At 42.1% G+C, this 19,491-nt stretch overlaps 1 protein-coding gene across 1 annotated transcript in view; it reads left to right on the top strand.

The window, feature by feature from the left end:
• CRAT (carnitine O-acetyltransferase) overlaps positions 1 to 19,491 on the top strand; it is a 45,352-nt gene that overhangs the window by 10,723 nt on the left and 15,138 nt on the right. Inside the window, exons 2-7 of the mRNA XM_018570840.1 lie at positions 7,440 to 7,700; positions 10,889 to 11,007; positions 13,861 to 13,914; positions 13,997 to 14,162; positions 16,854 to 17,028; positions 18,206 to 18,384. Coding sequence (XP_018426342.1) covers positions 7,440 to 7,700; positions 10,889 to 11,007; positions 13,861 to 13,914; positions 13,997 to 14,162; positions 16,854 to 17,028; positions 18,206 to 18,384 — 954 coding nt within the window. The remainder of the gene's footprint in view (positions 1 to 7,439; positions 7,701 to 10,888; positions 11,008 to 13,860; positions 13,915 to 13,996; positions 14,163 to 16,853; positions 17,029 to 18,205; positions 18,385 to 19,491) is intronic.

A 19,491-nucleotide genomic window follows, 5' to 3' on the forward strand; every position in this document is an offset into this window, starting at 1 on the left:
GTTTGAGTTTGTCTCTTCCATTTGTTTTTGTATAAGCATCGGAGACCTCTATCTATAAGGGCCCATTCACACCAAAAACTGGGCATGCGTTGGTGCTGCGCTGGAAAAAATGGCCAGCGCAGCCCCAACAAATACATGAGGCAATTTGCCTTGTTTTAAATGGGCACAGCATTGCAGTGGTGTGTGCTGAAAATAAGTGTTGCATGCTGTACTTTTTCCAGCTCGGCCTGGGGCGAACAAGTGTCCCCATAGAAACTTAACAAAATGTCACTGGTGATATTTCAATAAAGTTCTAACAAAAAAAAAAGTAAACAGTGCAATGTGCCATGATGGGCATATCAGCACTGTGCCTGTGAAAGCAAACCATGAGCCATGTGTTTAGCACGGCTTGCTGGTGTGAGTGGGCCCTTAAAGTGGGGGGCTATAACTAGTACATTACAGTACAAGGGTAGATCCACTACAGATATGGGGGAAGTCCCATGACGGGGAAGAACTAACTTCGAGTTTTTGGTTCCCATCTCAGATGCCTTTTTAATGAGAACTTGTCAGCTGTAACATTTGACTTCTCCTGTAGAGTGTGTCATATGCCATGGCAGGAACTATTATACTAAACCACAGGATTCTTTGGGGCGTCTGGGTTTACCCAAGTTCATAGAAGCACAGTATGTATTCCCTGCATTCAAAACATTATTGAGCAAGGACAAAAATACGATTAATAATGGATATTCTTTTCTGTACTGTAATTGTATAAATGTAGTAAAGTTATAATAGATAAGTAGATAAGTATACTTTTATGACTCGTATTTTGTTTTCTTGACAGAGTAGACAGACTAATGGCTAACGCTAAGAATTTTGAGCCTGCATGTTAAATAGGCTATATTGGCGTGCACAGGTTAAGCTTAGAGACAGGTACAGCGATGGATAAGAAGCTGCAGTCAGAAGAGGTATAGTACAGTAATTGTAACTCTGTTCTCTCTCTGCTTCCATCTTCTCTTCTCCGGTCACCTGACCTGTCTATAACCTGCCGTTCTCTAGATGATATAACAAATTAGGAGACAGCTAAATGAAGGCGACTTTCAGTTACCTTCCTATGTCACTTTGCTAATCCAGTGCAAAATGACCGTTGGGTATCGCATGTACTGGGTACAGATATGTTCACCTTATGCCATAGAAGGAGACTGTTTATGGCGATCGATACTTCATGTTAGTAGACGGTCTACTTATACCTAACCATTCCTGTCTTGATGCCATCTATATATGATATCCAACCCTACACCCATCCCCTCAGGTCCCTATTCTTATCTACACTATCCTCTCCCCCCTCCCCTGTTTCTATCACCCTGGTTATACCTATTGGGTTGCTGTGTTGAAAAGAAGTAATAACAAGCTATGTTTTGTGTTATAAGCTCCATGTTGGATGCTTTTATTTTAATCCATGCACATTTTGTGCTGTTGCTGAAATATTCGCTGGGAAGTCATTTTTTGTACGATTGTTTTGCATGCCATTCACTATTTTTAATTATTGTGTGTCCTATACATCAATGCGAACACTCTCCAGTAGTGACCTGTATATCAGGAAATGTCATTTTACAATTCTGTTATAAAAGTGACAAAAGGTGGCAAAGTGACAGTGCCTCCTTATAGTCCATCTCTCTAGCAAAGTGTATTCCAGGGATCCCAACCTGAAAAAAGCAATTTCAGGGAGGTGCCCTTCTCATTTCAGGGAGGTGCCCTCTGTATTGCATTCCGGCCGGCTTCCTGCGTTCAGGGGCAGGAGGGGGCATGGCGGTGCATCGAAGTCAATAGCACCGCAGCCACGCCCCCCCCCCCCTCCACCAGCAATGCGATCGCCCGCACGAGAACACGTGGCACATGAGTGCCTTGATTTCGGTGCAGTGCGATCTACAAAAATAGTGCTTGCAGCATTTTTGCAGATCACACTGGACCGTAACGTAGGCACTGACGTGCCACGTGTTGTGGTGCGGGTGATCACACTGGGGGCGTGGGTGCGGTGCCATTGACTTTAACGCAACCTTCACCTAGACTTAACTTACCACCTATGGTATAACCTTGCTATCGGTAACATCGGTGCCTGGATTTCCAGTCCAGTGCGATCTGCAAAAATATGCATTTTTGCAGCTCGCACTGGACCGGAACGCAGGCACTCATGTGCCACGCGTTTTTGGTGCGGGCGATCGCAGTGCCATTGACTTCACCGTGCTGTCACGCCCCCTCCCACCCCTGAAAGCAGCAAGCCGGCCGGAATGCGATGCAGTGCGTAATAGAGGCTGACCGCTCCAAAACGGACTGTTTATGGTGTGAGCGTTTCTGGTGCACGTTTTCAAATTGCGCTTCTTTGTGAGCAGATTGTACCTCACAAAGAAAGCTGATGTAGCAAGCGCACATAAAATGCACGTAAAAACACAGCAAACACGCATATAAGCATTTCCTATTCAGTCTATGGGGCCAAAACGAGCTGTAACGTGCCAAACAATAGCTTATGTACTTTTTCTAGCGACAGGCGTTTTGCTTATTGTGGCAAAACGCTCAGGTGTGAACGGGGCCAAATAAATTATAGGGTTTTTTGGGGGGAGCATATTATTATTTTTTTAGGGCAGAAAAAGCGCTACAAAATGCTCAGTGTGAACCAGGCCTAAGTGTTGTGTGAGAGCAGGGAGAAAGTCCTCGGTTTAGTTTAATCTGCATAGGGCTTTGTCGTAAGTGTACCTGTTACTTTGTTCTGCCTCAGTCAAGCACAGATTTACTTTTGTACTATGGCACAGTAGCTATTCAGCCCAACAGTGACAGAATTGATATCACTCAACTAACCTTCACCTGTTTTATCACCTTGCTATCAATAATAATTCCTCAGCATTTCATCCAGTGAGGGAGTAACTTCTATGTGCAACTTCTAGCTGCATTTGGGTGATTCTTCTGTTGGTGACTCTTTGCCAATGTTTGTTATAGGATAACAGTTGCATAAGGAAAGTACTTGGTATTGGGAGTTTATCCCACACACCACTATCTTTTTATTTCCACCACTATCTTTTTATATATTACTGTTTTCAGTTTTATAATGGCAACAAAACGATGAAGATATTGAAGAACAGGCTCAGCTGGTAGTGACAGCGGTAAACCATGCCGGAGACAGGGAAACGCAGGAACGGTCCAAGCAGGTTTGTCCTGCACTTTTATACAGCAAGGCAGTAAACAAACACAGTTGGATGGATTTGTACAGCAAGTCCATAGTATAAAAGAAACAAAATATCTGCTCATCCAAGCCACTAAGTAAATGTTTGTCAGTTCCTGACTAACGGGGTGCCCCCTAATGGGTTACCCAAAACAAACAGGCCGCACATGCAACCTTTTAGCATTCTGTCAGCACTCAGCCTTTCACCCAGCAAGAGCCTCCAAAACCGAGACATCAAGACAGAGGGCCCTGATCATCAGTCAGCTCACATACATAAAGGTATGAATAATAATGAACCAATAATGAAGTTTAGCTACCAGGTAAAATGTGAAACTTGAAGTGTAGGATTTATCCCACCCAACGCTCTAAAAAGTCTCCAGGACCCAGACAAGGACCTTTTTAAAATCCTGTTTGTTTTCTCCATATCAGTCATAAACCTTGGAACCCCTCACCATGTGTTAATTAGAAGTCTAGATGACATATATATACATCATCCACAATCCTGACAGCCAATATCTCACAATATTTGTTAAGATCTACTAGGAAAGACAAAATTCAGTGGTAAACATTGCAATATCAACACCTTCCTGACTGATGACGGGATTATACCGTCACAATCGTATAGTTAATTAATGACCGGTGACGGGATAATCTCGTCTTGCGGTACAACGAACGCTGGTCCATGAAGGGACCAGCGCTCAATGAGTTACTGCTGTTGCTAGATCCCTCAGGGTCGAAGCCAGACCCTCAACAGCAGATTAAGTGGTCACAGTCCTGTGATCCCAGCAAGAGCTGATTGCTGTGGTCGCAGAATCGTGATAGTCGCTAAGCCGGATTACAGCTCACCATGTTATGTAGCTGGAGCTGGCTGTGTGTTCCAAACTGATACAAAGTATCTCTGAGGAGAATACTGTATTCTCCTCAAATATGTTAACTATCAAAGCCCCTGTAAATAAATAACCCCTTAGTGCCTCCTAGTCTAAAAAAAAGAAAAAAAGTTTAAAAAAATATACATTTAATTAAAAAATGATAATAAAATATAGTGCAGAGGAGGCTATTAAAGATGGGAGACAAACGTACCGCATTCTCACATTGTTCCACACTAAAATTGTATTTCACCTATGACTCCCAAAATAAACTGAAATCCCGAACATATGATGTACCCTATAAATAAGGACAAATAAAATAATGTATTATGAATTACTTTGTTAGCTAAACTAATTATGTACACATACTTATTACCAAAACTGTGAAAAATGTGTTTTTTGTTTTGTTTTTTTCATTTTTATTTTTCAAAAGAAGAATAAGAAGAATTAAAGCCCATTTTTATGGTTAAACAAACACATGGCAAAATTGCTCCAGTCCACAGGAACGAACACAATTTCTGAAGCGGTGTCACTACGGGGTTAATACATATTCATTTGTGTGTGCGTTCCTTTTTGGTTTGTATGATTTGTTTTGGATTCAGTGTTTGGAATGCAAAGTAAAGGTTTGGGTTTGTGACAAAAAATAAACCGATATCTGACATTCTCTGGCTCCTGTGTAATTCTGGCTGAACTGGTCATGGTACACAATGCAACTCGATCCAACAATGGCCAATCCCCAATTCACACAATGCTATTTGCACGCTCGTTAAGAACTGATTTGTGACCATCAGCGCACGCCCTTTTGTAACATACTCTTACTTTTGGTTCAGACAGGAATAATCCTTTAAACTCTTGGCTTTTTTTTGTTTTCTCATCTATTTTACTGCAAAAATAAATAATGTGCTGCCACCCTGCACAGATATTTGCTTTAAGCTATTTAACACAGTCAGATTAATAAACATGCTTGTTATTGATGATGCTGATTTATGATTATTATTATTATACAGGATTTATTTATACAGGATTTATAAAGGGCCAACAGTTTGCACGGCAGTTCACAAAATGGGGGGGGGAGTACAATAACAACACAATTTCAGTACAATAGGGCTAGGAGGGCCCTGCTGGAGAGGGCTTACAATCTAGTAGGTTCGTTCTGCTTACACCTTTTCGGATACACTAACGGTTATTCTAATTGACTTCTCTAGGCAACATTTCTTTTCCTTTCCTTAAAGAGCCCCTGTCACCACCCTACGCCTAACCAGATAATTATGTATACCCATAAAAAAAAGAAATGCTTTATTTTTTTTATTTTGTACTATTTTTATATTTCGAAGCACCTCCACCATTTCTGGCAGTGTCAGAGGCCGGGGAAGCCTTGCCTGTTCTTTAACTACCTCCCGGCCAGCCGCTGTGTATACACGGCCGGCCGGGAGCTTCTTGGATGTAACTGGGCGTGTATACACGTCCTGTTACATCCGCCCGCTCGGGCGGGAAATCTCCGCTATTTGAAAAGAGGCAGCGATGCCCGTTAATATACAAGCGATCCGCCGGCTTTAGAGCCAGCGGATCGCTTGTATGAGGCCCCGAGACGTGCGCCCGCCCCCCCTCCCGCTACTCTGTGATAGCAATAAAGTTAAGTGGGAAAAAAAAATTGTAAAAAATTTTAAAGTTTTCCCCCCAATTTTTTTAAAGTTACACAAAAAAGAATTTAATAAAACAAAACAATTTGTTAAAGTCCCCACCCCTACATACAAGCATGTAAACATGCGTCAGGTGCGCATACCTGCGAAAACGACGATTGCGCCCATTACGCCGCACATGCTACATATCGCCACGAACGTCGGAATGAGAGCAATAGTTCTAGGGCCATCAATCACTGATAACACTAAACTGATGAGCGGTAAAAGCTTTTAAAGCGTCGCCTATGGCCAATTTTGGGTATGCTAGTTTTTTGTGATTTTGCGAGTGCGTGCAATTTTTAAGCTTGACATGTTTGGTGTCTATTTACCCGACGTGACCCCGTCTTTTATATTATACCAAAAAAAGTGGGTAATATTAGTTGTTTTATAACATAATGTAAAAAAAAAACGTTTTTTTTTCAAAATTTTCAGTAATTTCTCCTGAATATAGTAAAAAATAAAACCCGTAGTGGTGATTAAATACCACCAAAAGAAAGCTCTATCTATCCCCAAAAAATGGTATAAAATTTGTTTCAGTACAGCGTTGCATGACGGAATAAATGTCAGTCAAAGTACCGCAGCGCTGAACACTGAAAAATGGCCTGGCCAGGAAGGGGGTCTAAACACCTGGTCTTCAAGCAGTTAAAGGCCATCAATGCACAAATTTTACTAAAGCTAGGTTACTTACTACAAGCTCTTAGCAACCTGGGATGCTCATGCCAGAAATGGGGGGCAGCAGTTGTGCCCCCCCACATGACCCAATGAGATGTTGCCTAAGGCACCTGCCTCAAGCTGCCTCATTTTATGGATGGGCCTGGTGATGCCATTGTCTATGTCTGGTATACTGTCTGGCTAGGAAGGAGTTGAGCCTTGCCCCAACAGGTACACCTCCTGTCTATTAATTAGCCTGCACCTGATAGTGACTGAGGGGGAGAAAGAGCTCAGAGAGAGATCCATGCTGAACTGGATGGATGCATACAGACTGGAGAGCGTCTGAATATCTGTGAAATAAGGTCTGGCTAAACACTGTATGTATTGGACTGTGGTTTTTGTTCATTTATACTGGAAGCTGGAATAGCCGCTCCAGTAGGACGTAGTGAGGGACACTGCTGTTAGTTAGCCTCCTAAGGTGGAGTAGGCCTTTTTATTTATGTTACTCTTGCGTTTCTGCTGGAATTCGTTTGTTTAAAAAGGTAAAACGTACCCGGTTGATAAAAATAGACTTTTTATGTTGAATGCAATAAAGCCGCATTTATTGCCAATACTGATCAAAGACCCAGTGACTTTCTTACAGAGGCTTTTTGTTTTTTTCTGAACATTTTTTTTTATTTTTTTATACATTATTATTATTATGATACAGGATTTATATAGCGCCAACAGTTTGCGCAGCGCTTTACAATGTAAGGAAGACATTACAATCACAATACAATTCAAGACAAGGTGGTAAGGAAGGCCCTGCCCCTGAGGGCTTACAATCTAAAACATCAGCTTATGTTGATCAGCTCTTTTTATTAATGTTGAATATGGATGTGTAGCTTTGTGTGATTGGATCCCTTCTGTTGCATATCATTTTTACAAATTCAAGCAACCTAATATATATTCTTTTTTTTATATTTTATAGATCTTGACTTCGTGTTGTTTTTTTTTAATCTAACTTCTTTTCTCTTACATTAATTAGTGACAGTAATTGTTTTACTCTTCTAGGCCAAGCCAGTCCGCTTAGTAAAGCCTGTGTCATTGATGAAACTGCCAGGCAGGTACCTGGCACATCAGGAGGCATTGCCACACCTGCCCGTCCCTGCACTTCAGCAGACGCTGGACAAATATCTATTGGCTTTGAAACCTCTGATAAGTCAGGAGGAATGGAGCCAGACAAACCAAATGGTGGAGGAATTCCGGACTTCGGGAGTGGGTGAAAGGCTACAGAAGGGCCTAGAGAGGAGAGCAAAGAAGACAGAAAACTGGGTATGTAGACATAGCCATTTTATTGAAGATGCAACATGGACATTTGCCCTCGACAAATTGTGGGCCCACTCATAAACATCCTAGTCATTGAAATGTTATTGATGATGATGTAAAGGAGTTTATATCACAGCTTCTGTTATCTATTATGAAAGCAAGAGTCTATTCTTTCTTTTTTTGAGATGCTGGTGTCTCTGTGACATCCATCGGCAAATGAATGTAGAAAAAACACACAAATCCTTTATTTCTATTCTATAGAAAAAAAATGCTTTTATTTCTATTGCAGACTATCTCAACAATAAATCAAGATCAGTGGATCTTGGATAAGTGGATCAGCGTGTCACTAAATAGTAAATAAAAGATAAAGATGTCAGCTTTGATCTGTCAAAAAGCATTGGTAGCTCCAATATTCATGTTCTGACAGGTTTCCTTGAGAAAACACCTTTCAGTAATGTGAACATTCGTAACTGTTTGAAATACAAGCACTAAAAACTGCCTACACATGCAGTTTGATATCTTCTCAAACATACCAGGAGTCCTGACTCCCAGGGAGCTTGAGGATGGAAATATTAGTGTTATAGCTGGGCTGTCCCTCCGGCCCCTTTTACTCTTATAAATTAATACTATGAAAATGAACCTTGGCTTTACCTAAGAATGAAAAAACTGTGAAGGTTAGTTAAATGGTATTTTAGTAGATTTGATGGCAAACTCTTACCAGCTTCTCTCTGGCAAAAAGACCGTGCCACTGAAGGTGCCAAGTAGTAAACGCTGCCTGCTATATTACATTATCAGCCCCAGCATTACAATACGAAACATTAGATTTCCCTGGCCTGCCTATACCTGTGCAGTGCCTTTTTGGAAATATCTATCCGAAAGTTGATGGTCTTCGTGCAAGGGGTTCTCGTAATTTGACATAAGGCTCTGTGCAAACGTATGACTACAGAGGGGAGATGATAATTCATGGAAATCCGGGAGTACTGCAGCCATGATTGTCCTCTTAATTGCCCACGCCTGCTGCTTATACTCTCATACATTTTGATCCCTGGCCTCCAAGTTTGCCTGCTTGAGCAAGGGGAAAAGGCCCTGTGTAAGCTCTATGTGCTAAAGACTGACTCCTTGACCCCATGTGACAGCACCTGAGCCTTGTGATAGGCCACACAGGCACCCAGTATGGAAGAAAGGGGGAAAAAAGGATGTGCTACCCAGAAGTAACATTTCACCTCATTCTGGCTGGCAAATAGAACAGCGGGTAAAGAGAAGGTGAAAATAAGCAGCAGAGGGAGGCATGTATAGCCAATACTTTTCTTTTTAGTTTTGGATAGAGTAGGGAAGGGTTAAAACGGATGTTTTTTGTTGTCTTGTGGCCCGTTGGAGAGACTTTATTTTACTTCCTCTCTTGGAAACACAACAGGAGGTGAGAAGAAATCTCTCCAGAGTGAGGAGGAATTCTCCCTTTTAGACAGGTGGCTCCAGAACAAATGTACTCATTGAAAGGGTTAAGGTGCCCATACACCTTAGCATTAACGGCCAATTTTCGGCCACAATTGCGGTTTCGTGCGATAATTCGCCAGTTGATAGGAAGTGCAGAATCGCAATTACTATACAACTTGCCGATTTTTTTGTTTTTCAAGCAGACTAGAACATTTTCAAAATCGATAGGTTAGTGGTGTTTTCATACAACAAAAATGGCACCATGTCAGCCAGTTAGTGGTGCTGATGAACGATAATTGCATTGGTCTGTGCATGATGGGCTGTTTGAACGAAAATTGAACGAGGCTGTGATGTCTGGGGGTGCCAACTGAGTGACAGTTTGGGATTAAGGCACACACATACAAGTTTTGTGTGAGCGCTGTGGGAAGTGGTTAAGTAAACTTGTTGCTTTGCCCTGCATGAACAAACACAGGTTCTCTTAATAATTTATTATGTTTACTGATTTGAATATGGCACCCAAATGCACTAAGGCAACACATTGTAGCGCACTAAAATGCATGATAGTGCATTGCATTAGAAAAATTCGGGGAAACTGAAATTACCCCCACAAATTGGTCCCATCTGATTCTCCCCCCTCAGTAGTCATACCTTTTTGGGAACCACTGTATATGGAATAATGCTTGCAAATGGTCAGCAGTCATTGGTCAGCACATGACCATGCTGACCAATGACAGGTGCTCTTCTCATAGGTCAGCGTGGTCAGTTGACCATGCTGACCATTACTACTGACCATTTGCAAGCATTATTCAATATACAGAGTACCGAGCTGCAATGCTGTGTCCCGTACAGCGCGGGGTCAGGTGGGGTGTAGGGGGACAGCAACTCCCCCAAAGGATGACTACTGGAGGGGCAGAGGGAACCAATTCGTGGGGGTCATTTCAGTGTTCCACAAGGAACTAGAATTACCCTTTTAAAGGAGAACTATGGGGTCAGGGCTTTTCCCCATAGTTCTCCTAAGGGTAACGGGAGGACACAAACTAGCGTCCTCCCGTGACCCAAAGCTCCGTATACCGCGAGCTACAGCTTGCGGTATACTGAGACGCCGCAGCCGGGACGGATCCCACCGCCAGTCAATGCTGGAGGATCAGACAGGGGAGGGGGGAATCCCCACAGGGAGCCGTGAGTGACAGTCACACCTCTCTGCAGGGACAGGATCGAGAAGTGAGCGAGCGACGGTATGCGTTCGCTCACTTCCCGATCTATTGAGCCGACGTGTGACAGTTCCATTGTCACACGTCGGCTCGAACTATGAGGCTGAGTGATTTTCACTCACCTCATAGCTCTCCTTTAAGCACGTCTGGGTGTGCGTTGGGCTTCCTGCACACGTTAATGCATTTGCACTAATACACCATAAAGATTTAAATTTCTAGTAGCATTATTCTACAACGGGGGTAGGCAACCTTTACACTCCAGCTGTGGTGAAACTACTAATCCCATTATGCTTCTACTTCTGGGAGTCATGCCTGTGGCTGTCAGTTTTGCAATACCTCATGGGACTTGTAGTTCTGGAGTGCCGATGTTGCCTACGCCTGTTCTACAACATGGTGTGCTTAGCAATTTTATTTGTAGCTGTTTTTGAAATGAAACTGAAGTTTCCTTAAAGGATTTTACATGGAACTGACTTGTGACTTTTCTAAAGAGGCCTTTTATGTTTTTTTTTCTTTTATTACACTCCTCATCGTACTTATTATACTCATCAGCTTTCAGACTGGTGGCTGCAGACAGCTTACCTAGAGTACCGTCTGCCGGTCGTGGTTCATTCGAGCCCCGGTGTGGTGCTACCAAAACAAGACTTTGCGGACAGACAAGGGCAACTTAGGTAAAGTACCACTATCTTGTGATTTGTAGCATAATGTGACCTTTGCCCGTCCTATGAAAGAAGGGGGCCGATTTCTGAAAGAGATAAAAGCTGGCCTTTGCTCACACTGACCTTTCACACACTTAGCGGGAACTATTTTTTGCTGCGTGCTATGCTGAGCTCAAAATACAGTCCAATAATATTTATCAAAGAGAGATTGTCTGTGTCACTCCCCCTTTTACACGGCACAGTTCTAACTGCTGATGACCATTGCAATACACACAGACAGCCATTGCATGGTTTTGTCAGGCTTGGGCAACTCCAGCCCTCTAGCTGTGCTTTAACTACAAGTCCCAATTGCAGCCGGGAGTCTGTTTGTGTGTTAACGTGCAAAAAAAAGTTCTTAGCCTGAAAAGAAACAAATGCAGCCACCACAAAGCCACAATATTTTCCTGGGTTAGGTTTTGCATTTAACATTGTATATGAGATCCAGTCAGGTGAATTTTCTCAGACTCAGATTATGTCATCAGTCTACTGTCTCCCTTCCATCACTAATCAGACAGAATTTTAACTTTACAGCAAGTCACAGCATGAACAGTAGCAGCAGGGAATTTATGTGTAAGGCTTGAATTTCTTTCCCAGGACCCCATTTGTTTCTCAGACCGTCCCTACCTGATTCCCAAATAAACTGCAGAGGTCAGCCCCCTTTCCACAGTTTATCTCTTCAGACGTCAAATCAGCACCTCATTTACAAGTTACTCCTTCAGATCACCAATCAGCGCCCCTTCCAAAAGTTACCCCTTCAGGCCTCCGATCAGCCCCCATTCACAAATTTACTCCTTCAGACCAAAGATCTGCACCCTTTAAAACTCAGATTAGCCCCTTAACACTTTTCAGCTATTAGGGCCCATTTAGACCTATGACCAGCCCCCCCAGACCTCAGATCAGCCCACTATTCAGACCTTAATCCTCCTGTCCCATCGCACTCCTGACCGGACAAAAATCCAACTGAGCGGGTGCGGTGGTGACAACGGATGCCTCCGTGAAATGTAGAATAGATAGATGAAAGTAGTCACTCGCACTCCAGGATATTAAAGTCAATGCTGTTTATTGACTGAGATAACTAAGGAGATGTGTGTTATCTCAGTCAATAAACAGCATTGACTTTAATACCATGGAGTGCGAGTGACTACTTTCATCTAACCACTATTCAGACCTCACACCAGCTCCCTCTTTGAACCATCGATCAGCCACTCATACACTTTCAGCCTCCAATGCTGCTTCGGACCTCAGATTCCCCCTTACTATCACTAATAAGCTCCCTTCCTTAGACCACAGACCTCAGATCGCCTCTTTTTCAAACATCAGATTAGCCCCCTTCTTCAGACCTCAAATCAGCCCCCTCTTCAGATGTCAAATCAAGACCCCCTTTACACCTCAAATATTAGCTCCCTCCAACACTTACAGCTTCTAGGGGCCCCTTCAGAACTCAGATTGGCCCCTTCTTCAGATGTCAAATCAGCCTCCCTTAAAACTCAGATTCACTCCTTTTCCACACTTTCAGCTTCTAGAGGCCTCTTTGGAACTCAAGTCAGCCCCCTCCTAAGACTTCAGATCAGCCCCCTTAACACGTTTAGCCTCCAGAGCTGTTTCAGACCTTATCTGTCTTTTTAACACTTTCAGCCTCCAGCACCTCTTTAGACCTCATATAATACCACCTTCAGATCTCAGATCAGCCCATTAACACTTTCAGCCTCCATAGCTACTTTAGACCTCAGATAACCCCTTTAGACTTAAACTTAAACTTTAGACTTAAGATTAGGGATGTTCGGATACCAGTATCAGTGCCAATACTTGGCATTTTCACAAGAACTAACAGGATCGCAGCTGCGACTGGGCCCTGACGCTCCACCACTGTCCTGAAATCATTAGTCTGTATTGTTTTAGAAAAACTGTCACATGACAATAAACAAAAAGTTATCAGTAATTGGTATCTGTGAGTACTTGGACAAGTACTTGTAAAAAATGGTTTTGGTGCATCCCTAATAGATAAAAAATAAAAACAAATATAACAAATCGTACATTAAAACAAGGATGCACAAATCCCCGTAACCCCATAGCCAATGCTCCTTAAAAATTACAGCTGCCTCCTAACTTTTGAGGTTTTTCCCTAGTCTAGTCTTTTAATGGAGCCGGAAAATTATCTGTACTTGTACCGAGTACCTGTAATTGGTATCTGTGCATCCCTGCTTAAGATCATCTCCTCCCCTTCAGAGCTTAGATCAGCCATTCTTCAGACCGCAGAATAAGGCCACTTCTCCCAGCATTTGTTGCCCATTCAGACTTCAGATCAGCGCAGCAGAGCACCCTGGGCACACTGCACACACATGACTAAAGTAGGATGTGGGCAATAGATTTCCCCATTCTCCTGTAGTAGCTCTGCACTGGTCGAAGGCCTCATACCAGCACTGGGTGCTCGAATTAGCATTCCAGCACCTGACACCAGCATATGTGTTTAAATGAAGTACAGACTGGTACATGCCTCTGAAACCTGTAGGCATGCCTAAATAACCAGGTCAAACAGTACACTTGCAGGGTATGTGCAATAAGCCCTGCCAGGTTCAACTCTGTGAATTGCAGAAGCGTTCGGTAGTCCTAATGCACTTCCTGTCATAGGTGACAATGCTGCTCCTGCGTAAATACAGTACAGTAAGCGAGCGTTGTCATCCTAGAACAGCAAGTGTGTTGCTGGAAGGATTACAAGATGGAAAAAACTAATGCATCTCCCACATCTATGGTCTGGTAAGCTGCAATGTATTACATTTTTGTTCTTGGGTTTAAATACACTTTAATATCGCTCTTTTGTTTCTGCAGATTTGCTGCTAAGCTGATTGAAGGCGTCCTTGACTTTAAATCTATGATAGACAAGTAAGTCCTAAAATAAACCTGAGGCACTCTTTTCAGATCTTCTGTCCATAAATCTAATTTTTTTTCTTTGTGTTGCAACTAGTGAGACCCTGCCTGTAGAACATCTTGGTGGTAAACCGCTCTGTATGCATCAGTACTACCAATTATTATCTTCCTGTCGTATTCCGGGCCAGAAGAGAGACTCTGTCGTCAACTGTAACCAAGCCAAGAAGGCCCCCACTCACATTACAGTGGTCCATAACTTTCAGGTGAGTCTCTTCTCTGTCTCGTCAGTGATAGGTGAAGTAGCCAGGTTAAGAATAGCTTGAATTCTTAGTGGAATAAATTCAAGTTGCTGTAAACATCCCTAAGGGTTTCTGGTCTTTGCTGACTCAATAGCATTACATAGTTTCAGCAGATTTGTTGCTCATAATTTCATACTGCTTGTCTTTGATTCAGCCTCATCTCAAAAGATTTATGTCATTCACTCCAAACTCTGACCTTACCATCGGCACATTACAAAGGAAATTGAGGCTCATCAGTGACGGAACCATTTTTGCAGTATTCATGTGTCTACTTTTGGTGGTCTTCAGCCCACTATAGTCTTGTTTTAAACTGAGTGGGATCCATTATAGTTTTCTGCTTCTATAGCTCCTTCTCTTCAAGCGTTTATGTTTTTTGCGTTCACAAATGCCTTTCTGCACACCGCTGTTATTAATAGTGGCCATTTGTACAGTTGTTGGCTGTCAGCGTGCTCAAGTCTGCTCATTTTCCCCTAACTTTTCTCATTTAACAAATTACTTTCAGCCACATAACCTCTTCTGAGTGTTTCATTTTTCATTCTCTGGAAACTCTATAGAGCACAGTGTGTGAAAATCCCAGGAGGTTAGTGTTTTTAGATGCTGCATCCACCATGTTTGGCACCAACCATATTTCATGGTCAAAATCTGTTACATCTTTTCCAATTTCAATATTCAGTTAAACAACACCTTAACGTTTTCACCATGTCGGCTTAATTTACACATGCAGGCAGGTGGTTTGTTGTTTGGCTATTTGTGTTAACAAGCAAGTGAACCTAATAAAGTGGCCACTGAGTATATTATACAATTATGTGCACAGTAAATGATTAAGGTTGGACATACCAGTGGCACTACTAAATCAGGCAATGAAAATGATTGCTGCATTGCTTTAAACATTCAGAGTACCCAATATTCTAGATGAGAATTGTGCCTGTGCACTATATGTGCTGAAATCAACAGGGCTATTCACCAAAAGGGTGAAGAGTTTGGAGAAGGCAGGAGAAGTGACCAATCTAGGCCAAATAGATGAATCTCCAATTCATCTCCCTTTCCAGATAAGCTATGTTGTCCTAGATTGTTCCCTTCTCCTGCCTTCTCCAAAAGCTTCAGCCTTTTGCGTATAACCCTGTAAATATTGCTCTTGCTTAAAAAGGATTGCAATGCATCTAGAGGTTCAGTTTAAATCTTCCCAAAGACTATGCTAAGCAGATATAACCTGCTCTCCTCTCACTCTCCTCCCCTATTTCCACTTCTTTTCTCACCTTCTTTCTCTCTCCTCCACTTTCTGTTCTGCATTTAGATGCGTCTCTCTTCTCTTTTGCTTTCTATCCTCTTTGTGTCCAATTCATTCATTTTCTGTTTTCTTTAATCTGGTCTACTTCTCTTTTTGTTTTCTGTTGTCTTTGTATTTCTTTTGCTACTCTTTTACTTTCTGGCTGCCTCTTTTACCATGTTATTTTTCAACTTTAGCTATAGTGGTTATGCTAAGCAGACAAAGCCTCCTCTCCCTTTCCTTTTCTATTTCTTTATTTAGTATATCTTATGTTTGGTATATTTATATTCCTTTTTTTCTGGCATCTTCTTTCTGTTTTCTTTGGTTTCTGTCCACTTCACTTTCTGCCTTCTTCTCTTTTTCTTTCTGTCCACTTTACTTTGTGCTTGTTTCTTTTTCACTTTTTTTCCTCCTTGCTTTCTGTCTGCTTCTCTCTTTCTGTGCACTTCTCTTTTCACTTTCCATCCTTTTTGTAATTTGTCCACTTTTTTTTTCTTTTGCTTTTCTTCTACTTATCTTTCTCTCCTCTAAATTTATCTCTCTCTCTCTTCAAATTTTGTCTTCTGTTTTTCTCTTCTCGTCCTTTTTTTTTTTTTTCCAACTACTCCACTCTTTTTTTTTTTTTTTTCTCTGTTTATTTGGGTTTTTTTTTTTTTTTTCTCGTCCTTTTTTTTTTTTTTCCAACCCCCCCCCCTTTTTTTTTTTTTTTTTCTCTGCTTACTTGGCTTTCTTCTTGTTTTCTTTAAAACAGACCTAAACTGCAGAATGATGTCTACTTACATTGCCTACATGTAGAGGCAGGCTAGGGTCAGTAAAGTTATAAAACATGTGCCTATGGGCTGGAAAAGTTTGGTCGCACAGCACACCACTTTTGGGTTACTTGTGTGTCACACTGCAGCAGAGACTTTAGTAAAAATTAACCTTGGGGGTCTTATGATCTAAACTGCTGACGTTTTAGTTTGCATGACCCAGAAGTGCCATTGGGACTGCTTTTTACAGTTCAGAAGTTAGTGTGAAATAACATTACTGCCCCCAGCCTGCTTAACTCCAGCCTAGGTAATCAATTAAAGCAGACCTAACCCTACAGTTTACATCTGCTTCTTTTTTTAATCTCTCCACTCTTTTCTTTCACTTCCCTAATTTCTATATCTTATTTCTCCTCTCATTGTCTCTTTCTTCTCTCTATCTCTTCCCATTTGATGTGCTGTCCCATTGTTGGCACACATTTTTTATAAGTATCAGAACTGAGCCAAGAGGTATTGTGCTTCTGAAAATGGTTCAGCTCACAATACCACTGACTCCACTGTAAGAAGTATATGGGAAAATACTGTATATTCTTTGCATACCATGTAGTCCCATTTCCTGACAGTGTTCTTGTCCCTTCACAGTTCTTTGAATTAGATGTGTATCACAGTGATGGAACGCCCCTTACCACAGATCAGATTTTCATACAACTGGAGAAGATCTGGGGGACCTCACTTCAGTCTAATAAGGAGCCCATTGGCATCCTAACCACAAATCACCGGAACAGCTGGGCCAAAGCGTACAACAATCTCATTAAAGGTAAGCCGACCAAAAAGTAAAAGTGGTGGTTTACAGTTACTAATAAATGGGCTGAAGTAAATTTGCATACCCAAATGTATGATGAAGTCATCTATGTGGTAATATCATTGTGCTGCACTTACAGGTCCTTCTTGTCTGAACCACACGCTTGTGGAGAGGCCTATGATTCCCTGCTAAAGGATAGGGGAAAGGACAGCCCAGACCCACTCCAGTCTCATTGATTTGGAGGAGCTGCATACTACCTGCAGTAGTTCACCATTGATGGCTTATAATATGTGGGTTATATGCAAGTAACAATTAATACAATGCTGCAGTGAAATAAAATAAATTGTTCACTGTCTCTTGGAAAGCAATCTTGCAATTCAAGTCTAGAGCATGGTATGAGTCAATCAATGAGGGATCAAGTGAGGAATAAAATACATTCTGAGTTGTGTTCTGTGACTGCTTTGAGATCTTCTGCCTTAGGTGGTTAGAAAGCAGCCTGCATATGCTTGAGTATAGCCAGTTAGGCCTGTACATACAGCCATTAAACTAGGGTTGATGTGTATGTCTCAATAACCAAACTGACACCAGTATACCTTGTCATTCTTGCAGCTCCTCAACACACTGAAAACAGGTTTTAAGTATTGCAGCCCTTATCCTTTCTAATATGGCCCCCTTTCCAGGACAATGCACTTGGGTCTGGAGGCCTTAAAGGAAATGTATTACCTTAGCAAAAAAATTAATAACAAAACAGAACCACAATGTTACATAAGTTGAATAGTTTTTCACTGGGCAGCAAGTTAAACCTTTGCTCTGTTGAAGAACTATAAGCACTACTGCTATCTGTCACTACTAGGTGCTTGGATATCATATCCCTCACTGCTCACTGTGGTTCCTCCCACTAGCTGTTCTGACACTGCTATGCACTCTACTGGGTTGTTGGTACACATTCCTATAACCCACCTGATGCCAGTGTTGGATAGCAGGGCTATCCAACACTGGCGCTATCCAACACTGGCACTCTAAGCTAAGAGCTAACACTCTTAGCTTAGAGTGATGATTTTACGCTCCGCCTGCCACATCACTCTGGTTTTGTATTTTTTAAACTATGGTGACAAATTCAAATGGGCTTTATGTAATGGCTCATTCTTGAACTAAGCACATTCCCATCATTGACGATATATATTTTCTCTAGATAAGATCAACAAAGAGTCCGTGCGTACCATCCAGAAGAGTATCTTCACAGTGTGCCTGGATGCCCCAATGCCCAGAGTCTCTGATGATCTCTACAAGAGTCGGGTGGCAGCCCAAATGTTACATGGTGGAGGCAGCCACCTGAACAGTGGGAATAGATGGTTTGACAAAACCCTGCAGGTATGTCATCAAATAAAAACTATTGTTGACACTTCACAGGTATCAAAAGGGCACATGTTGGCATCAACAAAATGCATTATTATGTTTAGTAAGAAATAAAAACTCCCACTCCAGAACTCCCTAATGAGCCAAAATTTGGCAAAGATGACTGCAGTCCTTGATTACTGCTGACAGTGCAGGATTTAGTCATTACTAGCTAGGGAGGCACAGCTGTATAAATGTGTAACTTTTGTTAAAGAAGAGCACTAGTCATGCCATCTCTCTCGCTCTCTCTCTCTCGCTTTTGCTTTCCTGACCCTTAAAGTGAAAAAGTTTTTCAGATGCTGATGAAATCACTTTCAATGGATGCTGCTCCTCGATGTTTAAAAGTTTTAGTTTCCTGCAGAAACGACTGGTCTCCTGAGCACTGGATCTGATATCCTGTTTTAGGGCCGCACAGGACCACGTGGTAATACACTGCCCTGCGTTCCATTGCGGTACAATCGCAAAAAATAGTACATGCACTGTTCCCTTCTGGGCATGGGACAGTGTGATGAGCCCACGGGCTGGTGGAAACGAGCCCTTAGGGTGGCTCCTTTTCATTTGCACGATCCCATGGAGCCTTCCTTGTGCGTGTTTTAGTAAGCTGTGTGCGTGTCTCGACAGACACAAAAGGGCAATTCAATTCTATGCTCCCTGCTCTCTGCTCCTCCCTTCTCCAAGTTAGTAGATGTTAGGCTGCTGGAGACTGGGCTGTCTCTTGTGATCTTGTACTGGACAAGGAAGCTGAGCTGAGAGAGTTGGAGCTGTTTGGAAATATGATGACTGTATCGCTTGGGCAAACTATTTTTTATTCATTTTTAATGTTTCATTGATCTTGCTAGAAATTGACTTCTTCAGGAAGAGTCAATTCTCTAGCAAAGCCACTTTATTATTATTATTATTCAGGATTTATATAGCACCAAAAGTTTGGGCAGAGCTTTACAATATAGGGAAGACATTACAATTACAATACATTTCAAGACAAGATGGTAAGGAGGGCACTGCCCGTGAGGGCATACAATCTAAAAGGGAGGGGCCAGTGATACATGAGGAGGTAGCTGTGTGGAGATGAATTGTTTGAGAAAG

Source organism: Nanorana parkeri, unplaced genomic scaffold (assembly GCF_000935625.1).
Source record: "Nanorana parkeri isolate BGI_ZX_2015 unplaced genomic scaffold, ASM93562v1 scaffold1607, whole genome shotgun sequence".
Taxonomy (NCBI): Eukaryota; Metazoa; Chordata; class Amphibia; order Anura; family Dicroglossidae; genus Nanorana; species Nanorana parkeri.